The 16,494-nt window shown below is 40.7% G+C and overlaps 1 protein-coding gene across 12 annotated transcripts in view; it reads left to right on the top strand.

Annotated features, from left to right (window-relative positions):
- The window catches only part of Dyl (transmembrane protein dusky-like), a 55,929-nt gene that overhangs the window by 33,090 nt on the left and 6,345 nt on the right, over nucleotides 1-16,494 (top strand). For 11 of the 12 annotated variants that reach the window (XM_076783010.1, XM_076783020.1, XM_076783016.1 and 8 more), the window contains one exon: nucleotides 4,158-4,239. In XM_076783010.1, the coding sequence (XP_076639125.1) occupies nucleotides 4,158-4,239 (82 nt within the window). Of the gene's footprint in view, nucleotides 1-2,764; nucleotides 3,233-4,157; nucleotides 4,240-16,494 lie in introns of those variants that run through there. The other variant, XM_076783021.1, reaches the window with a different exon arrangement.

Genomic DNA, 16,494 nt, shown 5'->3' with positions numbered 1-16,494 from the left:
TTCGTTCCACGAAAGAAATTCTATCATTGTTATGGGATTCTTTCAAATAATAAAATAGGAAACGATTCAACTTTGGGAAATTCTGCTTAATTTAAAAAATTCCCACGTTTAATAAGATATTTACTTCTGATAGTTGAATTTTTTTATTTTCTAGAGTTATGCAAAGGTCGCGAAGGGTACTTCTGTTGTCCCTTTCGAGGGTTTCGGGGCCCAGATTCTTGGAGATTTCAATTAAACGCGTCTCGCATTCCGCATGCAGCGGACCGTAGCACATATTTATCACCTCGTCGATCTCCCATATCTACGAAAGTGGAGCGTTTTATAATAAGTGCGACTGGGCGTTAACATTCCCCGATATATTGTAATTAATAGAGGCACGACAATTATGCTAATTATATACTTCTCGTCGCGACGACCGCGAAACGAATAAAAATGATAGGTTTAAAACGATGTTGTTTGGGATAAGGTTTATTTGCCTCTTTCTGTTTCGAGCAGAGTCGTGTTTTCACGAGTCGACGAGAGTTTCTAATTTGTCTTCAAATTCTAATTGGAAAGTAAAAAGAACCTTTTTACTCAGGGAAACAAAAGAATTAGAATAAACATATATGGTAATTATCCTAGTTATCCTTCTTCGTGGATAATATTTTTAAATATTGTAAAAGAGTTTCTTTGTATAGGTGATGAGGACAGTTTCAAAAAACAAATGTTTATGTTTGATTGCCTAAACAAGTACATTCTATTCGAATCATTGTTTTGGTTCTCAGGTGATATTGTTACAAGGTATTTCAAGAGACTCGTTTTGCTTTGATGCAGCCATATATAAAGCGCTTCTGTACGCAACCAGTAGTTTATTAGTAATTTTTGCCTTCCGGCTGCGAAACGAACAGATATGTATATTTTACTCTATATTTACACCTGCAGTCTTGTACAATAATAACATCAACTTATCCTATCTCGCTTCCTACAGCGTATCCTACTTTCTTAAATATCTGTCTTCGGTTTTATTTACCTTCGTACATTTCCTTTCCTTTTCTTTTACGTACTACTCTTTTTGTCAACTATTCCGTTATTTCCTCATTCTTTCCACTTAACTTTTTTCAATTTTATCTTAGTATTAGTTGTCCCATTACAATCTTCCACTAAATGTTTCAACGAACCGTGTCCACAATCGCATATTACAATTTCTTACATTTCCAAATGCCTCGTCGCCAATTCCTGTTCTCCATTCTTATCATTTCCCCCCCCCCCCCCAGATATTCTAAAAATTATTTCTCCTTATAGTTTTCCAACGAACCGACCAGAAAACGATCAAGATTTTCGTTTCTTTCTTTTTTTTTTATTACGCTTCAGACTCGTAGCAACGCGTTTATCCGGTCGCCGGAGAAAAATGGAGGAACGTCCACGATTCGACTTATAGGAGAGTAGCACACGCCCTCGTTTTGGTTTCCTCCGCTCCTCGCGATTTATTGAAATCGAACCTAGTCGAACGAAACGATTCCATCGTCGATTCGTTCGCCTGGCTCCTTAGCCCGTTCCACGGACGCAGCGGTTTTAGGCGCCATTATTCGAGTCACGATCCCCGTGTTCGTTTCACCTGCGTGTGACAGACAACTGATATATTTTCCGGGCGTTTCTCCTTCGCGTTTTGCGCCCGGAAACCCAGCTGACGCGGCGATATTGTTACGCACCGGGGCCAGTTGTTTTGCTACGTGCCTTCCCGTAAATGAGTTTCCTCGCGAAATCGCATTTCCCACCATAACTGCACCGGGTTCGAAGCTTTCCGTCAGGCGGACGAAACTTCTTCCGTTCGACGTTACTCGATGCGGAAAGAAACGCTTCGCGTTACCATCTAACACCGTTTCTTTAAATTATTGCCCATTCGAATACGAGAACGTTTCCATTTCCGGAGCAAATATAATTTTCCTAAATTTTTTAATACCTGAATAATAGAGTATCGTGACTTTTAAATGGCCACGTATTCATTATTATTATTGGGTATTAGAACTCTGTAATTTGAGCTAAATTGTATTTCGAAGTTGTTAATAACTCGGGAGTAAAATTCAACAGATTTATCAGACTTATTGGTTTCGACGTTAAGCTCTATGTAAGTGTCTTTCAAAATAGGGGATGCAGCCTCCCTTTCCCAGTAATGGTGTATTATAATCCAAGGGCAGCTCGAAATCTTTTCTAATGAGGAACTTGGACAAAAGTGACGTTGAAGAAGATATAAGTATATTAATTCTTTTCAAACTACGTCATCAGATTGGTCTATTTTGATTGTAAATAACACACACAACAATTTGTTACATTGCCTATTGAAATAAAAAGGTAGCGATATATGGAAACTAAAATTTGAAATTCGAGTTATCTCCAGCTTAAAATAGAGTCCATAGATTTCAATTCGTTTGAAAACTTTGAGGATAAATCGTGCCTCGCGTTAAAAACAATATTTAACACGTACGCTAAAAGAACAAAATCGAGGATCCTTAAATAAAAATAGCAAGTACACGAGCGCCTAATTGTCTCCAATTTACGATATCCACCGCGGTAACCACCGGGGGCGAGACGAGCCATCAAAATTCACCGCGCCTTCCGAAAGAACAACGACCACCGAAATAAACGCTTCTCTCTCTCTCTCTTTCTCTCTCTCTCTGCTTTCTGTTCCCCATTTAATGACTCTCGCGCCTCAGCTCCGGAGTGTCTTTCACCTGTGCTCGGTACGGAGAGAGAGAGACGCGACGATAGGAAAAAGAAGGAATGGAAACGGTGGCAGAGAGCGGTCGAAGGAAATGGGTGGGGGGTATGGTGCGCGAGCACGGTGGGCCTGTTTGGGACTTGACGCATAAGGCGGAAGGAGGAAGGGGAGGAGTGAGCGTACAGCAGGAACGATCGAGATCGTGAGTAGGTCACTGGGACGTGGCTCGTGGCCGAGACGAGCGTGGCTTGCACCTTCAGTCAGTCCCCGTTGGCCAAGGTAGCCACCTCTGGGCCCGTCGAGTCGCGGCAGACAGCCAGAGAGTTCCCCTTTCTTTTTTTTTTTTTTCTTCCACGGGAAAAGGAAGCACCGCTCGCGCCCGGGCCCGATGATGACCAACTGACGCGCGATTCGCGATTTCGTGTGACCGACGCAGTGCTCCAGAGGGGGGGCGAACAACACGACGAAACGAAGATTTCGAAAACACACACGGAGGATCTTGTAGGTGACAGTGCTTCGACGTGGGACTCGACAAAGGTGCATCGATCTCGTTCGTCTTCCGCTCGATGTTTACCCTTCGAGAGGAAATCGTTGCCCTCTCGCGTCCTCGCGCTTCCCTCCTCCACGGTTCCGAGTTTCTTCTTAATAATCCGTCGCTTTGACGTCCGACTTTATTCAAACTGCGAGTTTACCGGGCGCTTTTCTCTCGTTCCCCGGCGCCGCGCCTGTGCGCGAAATTTAATTTTTCGTCTATTTTCTCTCTCTCTTTTTGTTTCTCTCTTTTTTTTTTTCGTTATCCCCGTTAAACTTTATTTTATTTCGTAGCCAATTTCAGGAGAAACGAAGCTCTCTCTCCGCCCGAAGACTTTGAATCTCGCGAGATTGAATTTCCCAGCCGGGACGAGAGGGGGAGCGGGGGGAGTGGAGGGGGGGCTGGTCGAACTTTTTCTTTCGGCGCGTCGCGTCCTCCCGGAGCGAGTTTTTAATTAAGAAGTTCGACATTGCAGAATGCGGTTTTGGATGCTCATTGCGCAACGTCCTTTGTGCAACGACCAGCCGCGCTACTTGACCGTTCGACTGGCGATAAACGCTACGAATTCTCGTTACGTCCGACATATGGCCGCTGGTCCCATCGTCGATCGCGTTCTGCTGAATTTACGGGCTTCGATGGTCTCCGAGATTAAATTTCCTCGATTTCGAATCGAGAGAGTCTGTGGCCAACGCGAATCGTTCGAAAGTAAATACGAAAGCTTCTCGTTCGTTGTTTTTCTGCTTTTCTCGAACGTGACGTTTTCTTTTTATGTGTCAAGAAACGCGTGCAGAGTCGTTTGGTGTTACTCGTTCCGCAGTATATATTTCCATAAAACTTAATACGTCGCCTCGAGTAAATCGATTCGTCGAATCGCGTGATCCCCAGTGTGGTCGCATTGATAGCGAGCTTCGTTTTTTTTTTCATTTCCAGAGAGGACACACGCATGATGGAGTGGACGTGGCGGAGTATACGGAAGACGGCTTTAATCTTATTGCTGCCATTGCTACTGGCTGTAAGTACAATTTAACGACTGTTTGCTAAACGTATCGACTTCTCTTCAAGGTGCTCGAAAGGGAACAATGAACTGACACAAATACATTACATAAATAAGTAATTCCTTCAATCGCAATACTGCAATGTTATGACAGTTATTAAGATCTGAAACATGAACTAAAGACACACTTCTTACGAGCTGTCAATCATAATTGGATGTATCGTAAGCTGAAAGGCTTAACATTTTTAAAAAGATCATTTCTCTGTTTTTTATTTTGTCGAACAACTATACAGTTTCGCTACAAATGTTCGAAGCTTACGCATTCGAGCAACGCTAATGTTCCTGCTTATTCATACTACTTCCCTATGTCAATTTCCAAGTACCACGCACAAGTCATGCCGTAATTTACAGTGGCTGCGTCTCTGAAACAAATGACTTCGAATTCCACATTTATTAGAGTCTTTAGTTCTCCAGTGTAAGCCTGAAATTTTCGTGGCAGGATTCCAAAATCACATGGTAAACCCGGGCAAAATAAATCGAAAACGTGGAATACAATTTTTCGAAGCTGGGCTTCATTTTCGAAAAGATCGATTCAGAAAACTCGTGGGGCACTCTTTTTGTTTTTGGTACTGTCTGCTTTAATTAGTTAAATAGCCCAATGCAAGTAATATCGTAACACCGTTACTGTTTATAGGAACCGTTACAAGTAGAAACAGTCGATAATGGTCAGACACGTTCGCCAAGCGTAAGTCGCGTGTCCCACGAGTTTTCAAACTCAGTTTTTTCCGAAACATAGTCCACTATCGAAAAACTGTATTCCTTGTTTTCGATCCATTTTTGTTCACAAAATCTCCCTGTGTTCAGTTACAACGATCATTTAGTAAAAATTATGAGAATTTTCGATGTATTTTTGTACGTAGTGTTGTCTGTAACAGTAGTTGGGTAAAAATTATAGGAATCGCGAGTTTTCCCACGGGAGCTTGTGCCCTAGCGTTTCGATGAGCGCCGTCCAATTAAATTTTACTCGTAGAAAACGATTTTTGTCACATCAGCCAGCATCGCCTAGTTTCCTTCGTGCGCAGGTTGCGCCCTGGCGAATAATCGAATCGTGCGTTGCCGCGATCGGTATTATTACATCTACGAGCACCAATTTACCGTCGAACGAACGGAGATTACTACTCCGCGGTTAGTGGCTTGTTCTCCTCATTCGAAGTGACAGACAGCTCGTGTACGGTCACCGTTATACCGCGCTGCGTAAAACAGGTGAATCTCTATCGGTGCGTCTGTCCGAGTTCTTTCCCTCGCATTGTCACGCTGCGTGCACGATTGTCGGTAGTTTATGCGAATCGTCGTCCTCGAATACCTCGATTAAACCGACAGATTATCCACTTAAATATTCTCTTGTAAAAATTTCTTTTTATCAAATCATTATTCCGGATATTGGTTATTCGAATATCGTTACAGAGGTCCACAATTTTGTTTCTCGTTAGTTTAGATCCTGAAGATCTCGATGTTCGGTAAACAGGAGGTTCAAACGTTTACAGACAGTCTCAAACACAGCCAGAATCGACTAAAGAAATTATGTTCCAAATTATGTCCCAAGAGAAAATGAACGAGCGCGTTTCATTGACGCCTAAACGTCTCTTGGGTAGACCGCTATTCGCGAGTCGCACGTGTCGGTTGATACCAACGCGACGTTAATACTTAAGAGGAATCACCGTAGCCGCGGGCATTTTCTGTGCCACATATTGTCGTCTGTTGTGGCACTGATCGGTTCGAGGTAAAAGCCTCAATGAAACGGTTATCACCCCGAACTATGTATTCTGAAACGAGAACATTCGTCCGTTTCTTTCTATCCATAAAATACACTGGACGATACTATATTGTCTGGACAGTAGACAATAAAATATTATTTTTTAATGTGTAGATAATGATACTTTGTTCGAAAGCATCGATTACAACAGCAATTATATACTCGACTAGCTATAACCTGGAGGCTCCACCTGCAATAAAGTCGTTATTTGTCAAGTATAGTTGTTGATGTTTGTATCAAGGATTATTGATAGATAGATAGTTTCGCGAATTCTGTATTTTTTAGCTCCTATATTTTTGATCTCAATTCCTCAGCAAGGACAGTTTTAATTTCAGTAATAGTTTTAGATACTATGCTCTCACTTTCCTTCACTTTTGGCCACCATTTACGAATCGACATAAACTATACTTGCGAATAACAATTATTCAATGACTTTCCGAGTGATCATAGCGGGAAAAGTAGAAATTGGAAATAAAGGGGTAAAATTCGATCAGTTATCCGAGGATTGCAGTCTCGTCGAGAGTTTCGTCGAGGGAGTCGGAATATTCTGTTAATTATCCGCGACTGTTGAGCACGGCGATGTTGTGTCTCGAAAAATGAAGTATTTTTCCTGCAACTGGAAGCGATCGGTGCTCCCGGAGTGCCAATACGCTCGTTAATACCTTCCTCCGACGTTTCGAGCAGAGGATTATTCCCCGGTAAACGAACAGATTTTTGTCCCCTCCCCGGTCGTGGTTATTCGATCGGAAGTCAATGGAATCGTTGTATTAAAAATAAAAATTTGTAGCCGTGCTTTTTGCCGACTTTTATTGTTTAATCGGACCGAGCCCCGTCTCTCGTCGGTCGATATTTTCTCTCGATGGTGGCGTCGTTTCTTTTTGGTACCGGAAAGCTCCGTCTGCAGGGACGCCGACGCGCCCGTTGGAAAAGATTAAACGCAAGATAATACACGATGCGTCGCGCGGCGTGCACGTTGCGTCCGTCCCGCGTGCGCATTCCAGTCCGCAGACGGTAATTCTGCAGCGCGTGCATCAATGCGTTTTTCCGATATTCGTGTAAACAGACGCCGGAATTAATGCAATTAATTTCCCCGGGTAGCGCGCGATACTTTTCCGAATCATAAATTCAAACTGATGAAACGCGATGTTTTCGTTATTTAGCGCGGAGTAATTAAATTTCGCTACGGCGCCGTTAAATCCCGACAATGCCACGTATTTTTACCCGATGGACACAAATATTTTGACGAACGACGAGATTTTCCAGCCCCTGTAACGAAATTCATTCCGTCGATTCGATAATTTCGTTACGCGTTACACCATTTTTACCCAGAAATATCCGTTGCAATTTGATTTTTCAATGTCTAAATTGCAAAATATATTCTATACAAAACTTCGATCCTTCGTTACACAAATAAACGAGAAAAACTAAAATTGGAGAATATTCTCACAACTCGTAAAATGATGGTAAACTTTTAGTCAAATTTAAAACCGATGGATTACGAATTTAAATAGTTGTCATCCGACATATTCAAATTTAAGATTCGACAAGAAATTTGATTTTTTATTGGAACTAGCATCTCTTCATAGACGAACGACGCGATTTTTATAATTTCGATCGTATTTTTGATAAATTCCCTAAATCGTGGAGGGGGAAACGAATGGAATATGTCTGTTACGTTTGGTAGCGTCGAGGATCGCGTCGAGGTTGTTGCAAACGACACCAGACTCGGCGTTAACTATACACGGCCGAGCAGGCGAAGCGAAGATAGTAGGTCATCGCGCCGGACGCGTTGCCTTCTTTCGACTATACTCTCTAGACGATGTTCTTTCTTTTTCGCTCGTTGTACGCCGCGTCTCTGCCTCCCTCCCTCTCTGGTTCCCCTCTTTCTCTGTCAAGGGAACGGGCTGCGATGCGATATATAGCGGGTCAGACTCTAGTCGAGTTCCAGCCAAGGATCGACTTCTTTTCCATCGGCAGCTTTCTTTCCTGAGAAACGTCTCGCCCTGTTTTCATCTTGTTCCGTCTCGGATCGTCTCGACCCGTCGTCTTGTCTCGCTTCCGATCGTGTGCACGTCTCACGACCAGTCGACTGCCGTGTCACTTGATTTCGAGCTACGCACGGAGGTCCTCCACTTCCGATTCGCGATTTGGATATTCGACAAACGTACCCTTCGAACAAAATTCAATATTAATCTTTAAACGTTATGATTGTTTTCTATCTGACTCGATGAAATGGTTGTTAATGCATACACAATTTTACCACAGTCATCTCTATCTAGAAATAATTGTCCAGTTGATGGTAACTTCGTATTAATAACTTGACTTTGTCTTAATTAAAATTGCTTACTACGATTATCTGTTACAACCAGTTAACTATTTCTAAAAATAGTTTAAACGAAGTTCGAGCAATGATTGCTTATAATAGCTTCTTAATTTGCAAGCTAGGAGCATACATAGTCGTTCGTGTCAATAAAGAACGAGCGTCTAATCATTATGCATCACGTTTGCTTCATAATACATACTTTTTGACACGAGACATTCAACGTGACAATGTCAAGCTACATCACTTACATCGAAAGAGATTAAAATTAGATAACCAAACATTGAATACACTTGCAAAGTAAATATTATTAATTTAATTTTTCAGACTCGTTAATATGACAGAATGCAGTTATTTCGTTGAACTATATACGTGTGAAGTGACACGTCCACTGGTGGGAGGGGGTAGGGTTGCAACGGTGCATTTAAACTCACCCTGATGGCGCGTATAAATTTTTTTCCAGAATAATTCAACCAGTTTTCCGTGCCTTTTTCCAATTTCACGAATATTAAGTGCTCGCGCTGCACCGACAGCTAAATAACAATGAGAAATGCGCGCCATTATCCGAAAATGTAAAATACTGTTGCAGCTGTATTGCCTTCTTCGCGTCCCCGATGCAATTTTGTGCAATGAAACGCGCTCAAACTCTGACACTTGGCAAGACGAGACGCGTTGCGGACCGAAATTAGATTAGGTTGAAATATGTTAGGGAATATTAATCTAAACAGCCCAGTGTAGAACGGAAAAGGCTGTTCGCGGCGCGTGTTATCATTCGAGACCATGAGTGGAGCTGTCATGGCAAATAGACAAATTCTCTTTGCTGTTCCGTCTGACAAAGTTACGAATATATATTACTAATACATCATAAGTAACGATTAGGTTCTTTCGTTCGCTCAAACTGGTGGAAAATTCAGGTTTACTTAGTTCTCTGCTTCCTATCGGGTGACTTTATCAAAATTTAAAAATTTAACTCGAATTGAACTGTAGCAAGTTACCATAATTATATTCGAATTTTCATCTTTCTTCGACCTCATAGTTGAAACTGTTGTAAATGCACTGTGAAATATATTTGATATATTGAATTCGATCTTTCAGTATGGAAAAAGGGATTAGAGAATATTTGTGCTCCAACGAAGAGTTTCGATTCTGAATGGGTTTGAAGGAAAAAGTAAAAGAGTGAAATCTAACGATTTGAAATAGTTCTCGTGATCGTTACCGAACCGCCATTGATAAATTCCAACGAATAGGAAAAGAACACTCTCCTTCGTCCTGCGGCTGCTCGAAACGTGCAATCTTGCGGACGACCGCGAGCTTTTCACTATACCTGTTCCGATAATCCACCATTCGATCGCGTAATTCGAGATCATTCTCGTGATTGCGCCATTCTAGATAACTTAATCGCAATATCGAACTTGTAATACGATAATTCGCATTCGCATTAGCATCGATGAATAATTAAAATTCAGGTTTTGTCCCTTTGCTCGCCCAAGTGTGCAATATAATTCCAATTTTATAGTTCTGATAGAAGATTTCGCAATGGACTACATTCACATTAGTTGTTAATTATGCAAATTCGCTGAAGAATAAAAAGAAACGAGTTCACGAATTTATTCAATATTCAGTAATATATTTAAATTTATTTAAATCGTATGTACACAATATTTCGAAATAAGGATTATTTCGTTAAAATCAACGACTTATCTAGACAAGATTAGAACAACAATTTGTCATTTGTCGTTTCAACTACAAAAACTTGCGTTTGAATTACAGAATGAAATTTCACCCTGCAATCTACTTTGGTTTCATTCGCCACTTATTCGAATAAAATATTGTTTATCTCCGGTTTAGCACTCGCGAGCAACAGTTTGTGGAAGCATAGGGCAGACATTTACGCACTGTATGTACCGTCTTTTCGCATAGCAGTACCAGACGTGTCCCCTTTAATTAAAATCCCACCCCGCTGATTTTCTTTAACAAAAGATGCGCGCAACCGCTGTGGTTCTTAGCCTGATTCTCACGGCTGCAGCTCTGCACCTACGTTCCTGTAACAATTAAACAGCCCCTTCTACTATTCCGGAAATCGTGATTTCGGCGGGAAGAACGAATAATCCTTCTGTTATTTTGTTAAACCCGGGTCTAACAGTCGGACAGTCAAAAAGCACGGAAAGAAATTAAAGAATAGTGGCCGTAAAGAGGCAGATTTAAATCCATCGTATAGAAGGACGTATTCTTTGGGATCGTCGTAAATCCACTCCGTAATTACAATGGCTGACGAATTTCAGGCGTACGAGCCAACCGACCCGACCTACATTTTTACCATCGCGGAGAAAGAACGGTTGTAGCACGATGTCGGGGTTTCTCTTCGTAAAATCTGCTATCTTATTTTCGATAGTGGCTGTCGGAAGCACATGGACCCGCAGAATCGACGGAACCGTGTTGCTTTCTAAACGGGTGAAACTCGCCGGCTCGGATTCGATTCCGTGCTTTTTATTTCTCGTACGGATCGTTCTGTTTTCCGTTCCTCCTCACGATCGACCACTTCCAGCTTTTCTCATTTTTATCGGCCGGCCGGGATAATGGACTTCCTCGCTACACGGTGGCCTCCTCTGTTTTCTAAAACTAAATTAGGAAACTTAAATGCACCAAAGCGCGAATACTCCCTGGCGTAGCAAGCCCGGGATACGTTTCGACTTTGCTAAAGAAACTCTTCAGTGAGTATCGCTTGAGGTGCGTACAATAGAGCCTCGTTTATTGCACGAAAGTCTCCCTTGTTGTATGCTGACAAGCGGAGAAGATGGTAAGCAATACGTGAAATTGGATCGATCATCCGGATTAGTGCAATAGTCGAGGTTCTTTTCTATCTGTAGTAAAAAGTGTATAGATGCATAATTTTCCTAGCTATTGCCTCCAGAGTGAATAGTAATAAATCACTGAAACATCAAGTTTGCGATGAGAGTGAAAATGGGTCTAAAAATCTCTGTTATGGTAGACAAATTTTTGAAGCTTTGCGTACCTAGAAATTTTATGAAGTAATAGTGGATGCTTTGAGATAGAATACCTACTTGAAGCCAAATTCGAGGGGTCGATTGCTCGACGTCAATTACCGTGCACACTTTGTCCTCGTTGATCAGAGAAAGTGTGCTGTCCAATGCGAACGGATGGACTTCCCATTGGACGACAATGGAAAACGAAATCAGTCCCAGCCTTTCTATGGCTGCTATGCTTCCTTCGGACACTGTCGATTCTGGCACCTGGCTTCTTCCATCGGTAGGGATGGGATCGAGTTCAACATCACGCGAATTTAAGTCAATTCCAATACCAGAGATAAAAGTTAATTTCGTATTATTATCGATACATAAAAAAATCGGAAGATTCGTTAAATTAATTCATTTTTATCTGAGAAGAAAGATAGCTGTACTCCTACAGTTCGTTTTTAATATTAATTCAAAATTTCAGTCTCTTATTTGTTACCAGGTTTAATCTGAAATAGATGATGTTTATTTTCTTGTGTTTTAAATCTCCTTGAAATGTTCATCATTCTTGATGACAGAAAATTGACAGCTAAAAGTTCTAAAAATTCCTTAAAAATCTGTAAATACTGTCTAATGTATCCATGATACTTAAAAAATCAAAGAACGTAGAAATTATTCTAAAACGTAACTTGCTTGCTTGTTCGATCCCATCGCTATGCATCGGCAAAACGTGTCAGGTGTGCGGGGGAGTATCGAAAGCAACTTACCGAGAAATTTCACGCCAAACTTTACTCTGAGATTTCCGCCAACGCGTCATTCATTTCAGTCTCTTATCTGGGAATATATTTTCCATTTCGTATCGTTGAATTATCGATCACTTTTAGTTTATCCATTTAATAATCAGTTTAAACCCAGACCACCTTTAACACTCGATATTTAATATCACCCAAACTTCAATAAATATAAAATATACGTAGAATAATACTTCAAAAAGAAAAAAAAATCTTGTTATTTAACAAATTTCTCTTTATGTTCGTAGCATAGAAAACTCTTGAACAATTTGGAACGTCACGGTTTCCCGCGGTTTAACGAATGCGCGAGGCAATTAATTCAGCGCGCTGATCGCGACGGAGGAACGAAATCGCGTTTTCCCCCGGAAAATTGTTCCTCGAGGTTTTCGAAATCCGTGGAAGTGTGGCGCGTCCAGTCACGGCTGGGGATCTTTTTTCTTTTTTTATCTCGCGTCGATCGCCGCATCGTTCTACGATTTCGTTTCATGCATCGACCGGTTCCGCGATACTTTTCTGTCCAGAAAGTCCTTAGACCAGATCGGGTGCAGGTGCAAGTAGAACAAGAAAGCGGACAGGTATTCGTACGGTCGACCTGCCTATCGGTCAGGCGCGAACCGTGTATTTCCTGTTGATCCTGAATCGGTTGCTTCTGTCAATTCTCATGAGATCGACGGAACGACGTACCCAGTAATCCAACCAATTCGTTATTTACAGCCATTATTTCCCCCCCCAAATAAATAACTGCCTATCAGTTCTCAAGACACTACGAAGTCGATAAAAATAATTTTGAATCTATACAATATAAATCTAAAATTAAAAACACGTAAGAGAAATATAAATAGGACTGTATTGCAAAGTTGAGGCGGAAAAGACTCGTTAAAGACTGATACTTAGTTGTTATTTCTAGCCAGGCCTAAATTAGAATGACAAGAATAAGAAATAAATTCGACCCGTAATGACTCTCTAATAAGACGTAATTGACGAGTATGCTGGTTGGAAAGACCGACATACGTGTTTTGCGATTTTAAACTGAACATCGCGTGCCCTGTTACCACGCGATGGTTTTATCGCAGAGCGTTATGGCGAGACGATGATGACACGGAGTGCACGATGGAGAAAAACGCTCGAGTTTCGTAACTTTTCTAACTGGAACTCGTGTAATTTTAGGAACCTGATTTGTACAGTTACTTTCCACCTATACGTGATGCTTTTTCGGGATTCTTTTCGGTTATGCATACTGTACTAAGTAAAAAAAAATATCATTCTTTATTTACCTGGGTAGAAAACATTATTACGTTCCTCCACGTTATTAAAAATGAATTATTAATAGCGAGTAGGAACGAATTACTTCAAAGCTTATTATCGTTTATTTATTTGCGTACTGTTTCGCATATTACCCCGTTAAAATGAATGAACTATCACTTGGAAAATTATAATAATTAATAAGTAAATTAATATGTAAATTTTAAAATAATTTACAAAGTAAATGAGGGTGTATCGATATGTTTGAAGAGGTTTGCCTGAAACGTAATATCCGTGGGCGTTGGTCAGTGGTAAATTCGTGTCGAATGACGTTTGTTGTGTAACAGTACCCTTGTTTTCGGTTGTTTTTAATCGAGTCACTCGCTCGTATTAATACGAATTCTATTCCGTGCAATGGACGCCGACGTGTGTCGGTTTCGATTCGTGACTCGCATTCGTGAAATCGCGGCTGTCGCTTAACGCGTTGACTGCCAAGTATGAGTTAACTCAATCATCCTATCCTACCAACGAGAAAATAATGGATGGTGGACATTTACAAGGAAAAAAAAAATTAATATGTTGGAGATTATAGTTCGGATTAAAAGGGAATAAAAATCAGAGACAGGTCGTTTATACGTTTCGTTTCGACGTCCTTTGTCTTCATAATTTAAATTTAATAGGAACTCGATAACGTTCGCTGCAATTTAATTTCGATTTTAATGAAACAGGAAATTGAATATGTCAAGAAAGATTATATGATAATTTTAACACGGACGATGTTCAATAATTTTCACTAATATCAATTTATTGTCGAATGAAAATCAGTGAATACACGAGTGCTTGCAAAACCTATACTCATTATGTTTTTAATAAAATATTAGTCAAAATTCCTAATAGAGAATTCGTAAAAGATTGAAAATTAAGTACTCGGTAATTTTCTTTTCCTGTGCGAAGGGATTACAAGATATTTGAGAGATAGACAGAAAGTATGTTTTTAAAAAAGCAATTTGGCGGTTAACGAGTTACTGTTGATTCGAAAAAATTGGGGGCGTCGATATTCAAGGTCGAATCGGTCCGACGATCTGCAGCACAATTCCATGGAATCTCGAGCACCGTAACCTCGCGTTCGATTGGCATTCCGCGAAAGGTTGCAACGGCGAATGACGTTCGCGGAATTCCTAATGCAACGCGCTTCTGTACCGTGGCTCGTGAAACGAAATGGAGGTGACTCGTTGCTCTCGTCGTCATTCATTGTAATTCCAGAAAGGCCGGCGCCCCGACGCCGTTTGTAGACGCCCGTAAAATAAAAATATAAAAACAAGGAACAAGGACCAGTGGGGAGGTGGAAACGAGACGCGCCAATGTTTCTCAATCTTTTTTTACTCGCAGTTTCCCTCTGAGTTTTATTTATTTCCGCCACCCCTTTCGTTACCGCTGTTCCTTGATAAAAATAATATTGCTTATTTTTTATATTCAATATTATACACGAGTGTTATTTATCAGAAACATTTTTCCCAACCTCGGCCATTTTTATTTATCACTAGAGAGGACTCAAAATTAAATTATTTCTCAAATTTTACACAACAAGGAGATATTATTACAGTTATTTTTATTTTTATATAAGTTCCATAGAGAATTTCTAATGAATGTCGACGACACAAGAATTCCTTGTTTTTTGGTAGCACGAGAGTCTATATTTTTGGTCAACTCGCCGTTATGATTGTTACGGGAGGGGTTTCGAAATACAGCCGGTTGAATTACCTTTGTGCATACGTGCAGGGCCTTGAGAAGTTCGTCGTGAAACGCGTTTCTTTCATTTTCCGTTAAGAGTCGTTTTGTCGTCTTTCAAGAAATTCCTCTCCTCGCACGCGCGTCCGGTTTCTCGTCGCGTCGTGTAAATATTAGGTCATTTCGTAAGTCTCGACGTACTTAACGTAACAATTGGAACGATTGTTCGCTCGAAAAAATTACAAACGTTCATAGTAACATCAGACATTCTCAATTCATAAATTATTAAGAATAAACGTGATTTCTTTTTGAATAAACGTGTGTAGAAAAAGATCTCATATGGAAGGAACAAATTGTAAGTAATCACCATAAAATTCAGCTAATTTTTATTTCGAGTTTATCTCAATTTTCTGATGTTTTATTTGGAATAATATTTGCATCGTTTGTACATTTCGTTGGAAATATCGCGAAGAGGAGGCGAAAATTGATTTCGACGCGTCGATAGACAATTAAAATCGTCGAAATTAAGCTGTTCCGCACGGTCTAATAAATACTCATCTTGTAACGTATTATCCGTGATGACCGACGATGCAATTTATCGAAATTATCTTTCACGTAAACGAAACGAAATCAATATGTTTTTAGGATTATTAACGTGGGAATAACGCAGCATTCTACGTCTTTAATAACGAAGATCGCTGCGGAATTTTAAACAGTTACGTTCTTGCAACTTTGCGAGTACAGTTTGCAAAAGGACTCTTTAACTATCCAAGCGACAACGTTCTCGTGCAGGAGTGGTTTGTTAAGATGGGAGTTGAGAAACTTCGTTAAATAGTCTGCACAGAGTCCTGATCTCGACTCCCACGCAATATCTGCGAGACGAGTTGGAAAGATGACTTTGACCCAGGTCGAAACATCCAACATCAACGATCGAGCTCGACGAAGTTTTTGATGAACAATGGCGGATTACTGAAATTACATATTAAAACCTGGTAGACGATCCGAGTACTAAACACTTAATTAGCATCAACGTTGAAGTTAAGATATTAAATATTTAATCAAAGCATGAAACAGGAACGAATTCGAGTTGCAAGGGAACAAATTTTGCAAAACAACGAGCTCTTGGGGTGGAAAATCGATTCGATGGCTCCTTGAACATTGAATCTGTAAGCAGATGAATCTCGATCATTGTACGATCTTGGTTTTACGTCCTTGAGTCGGTATCCGATCCCAAGAGTGGCTCGATAGAATGGCGTCGAAGCGGCGAACTGCACGCTTCATATCGCTGGGTGCTTCTGATTCTCATTGAGCTCATGGGGAACCCACTTTTCAAGCTTTCTGACTTTGCCAATTTTCCTTAAGTGTCTGGAAACTGTTATAGCACTTACGTCGAGTTGTCTTGCAAAT

The sequence above is a fragment of the Colletes latitarsis genome, chromosome 2, assembly GCF_051014445.1.
Source record: "Colletes latitarsis isolate SP2378_abdomen chromosome 2, iyColLati1, whole genome shotgun sequence".
NCBI lineage: Eukaryota > Metazoa > Arthropoda > Insecta > Hymenoptera > Colletidae > Colletes > Colletes latitarsis.
This window is presented reverse-complemented; position numbering and strand designations above follow the sequence as displayed.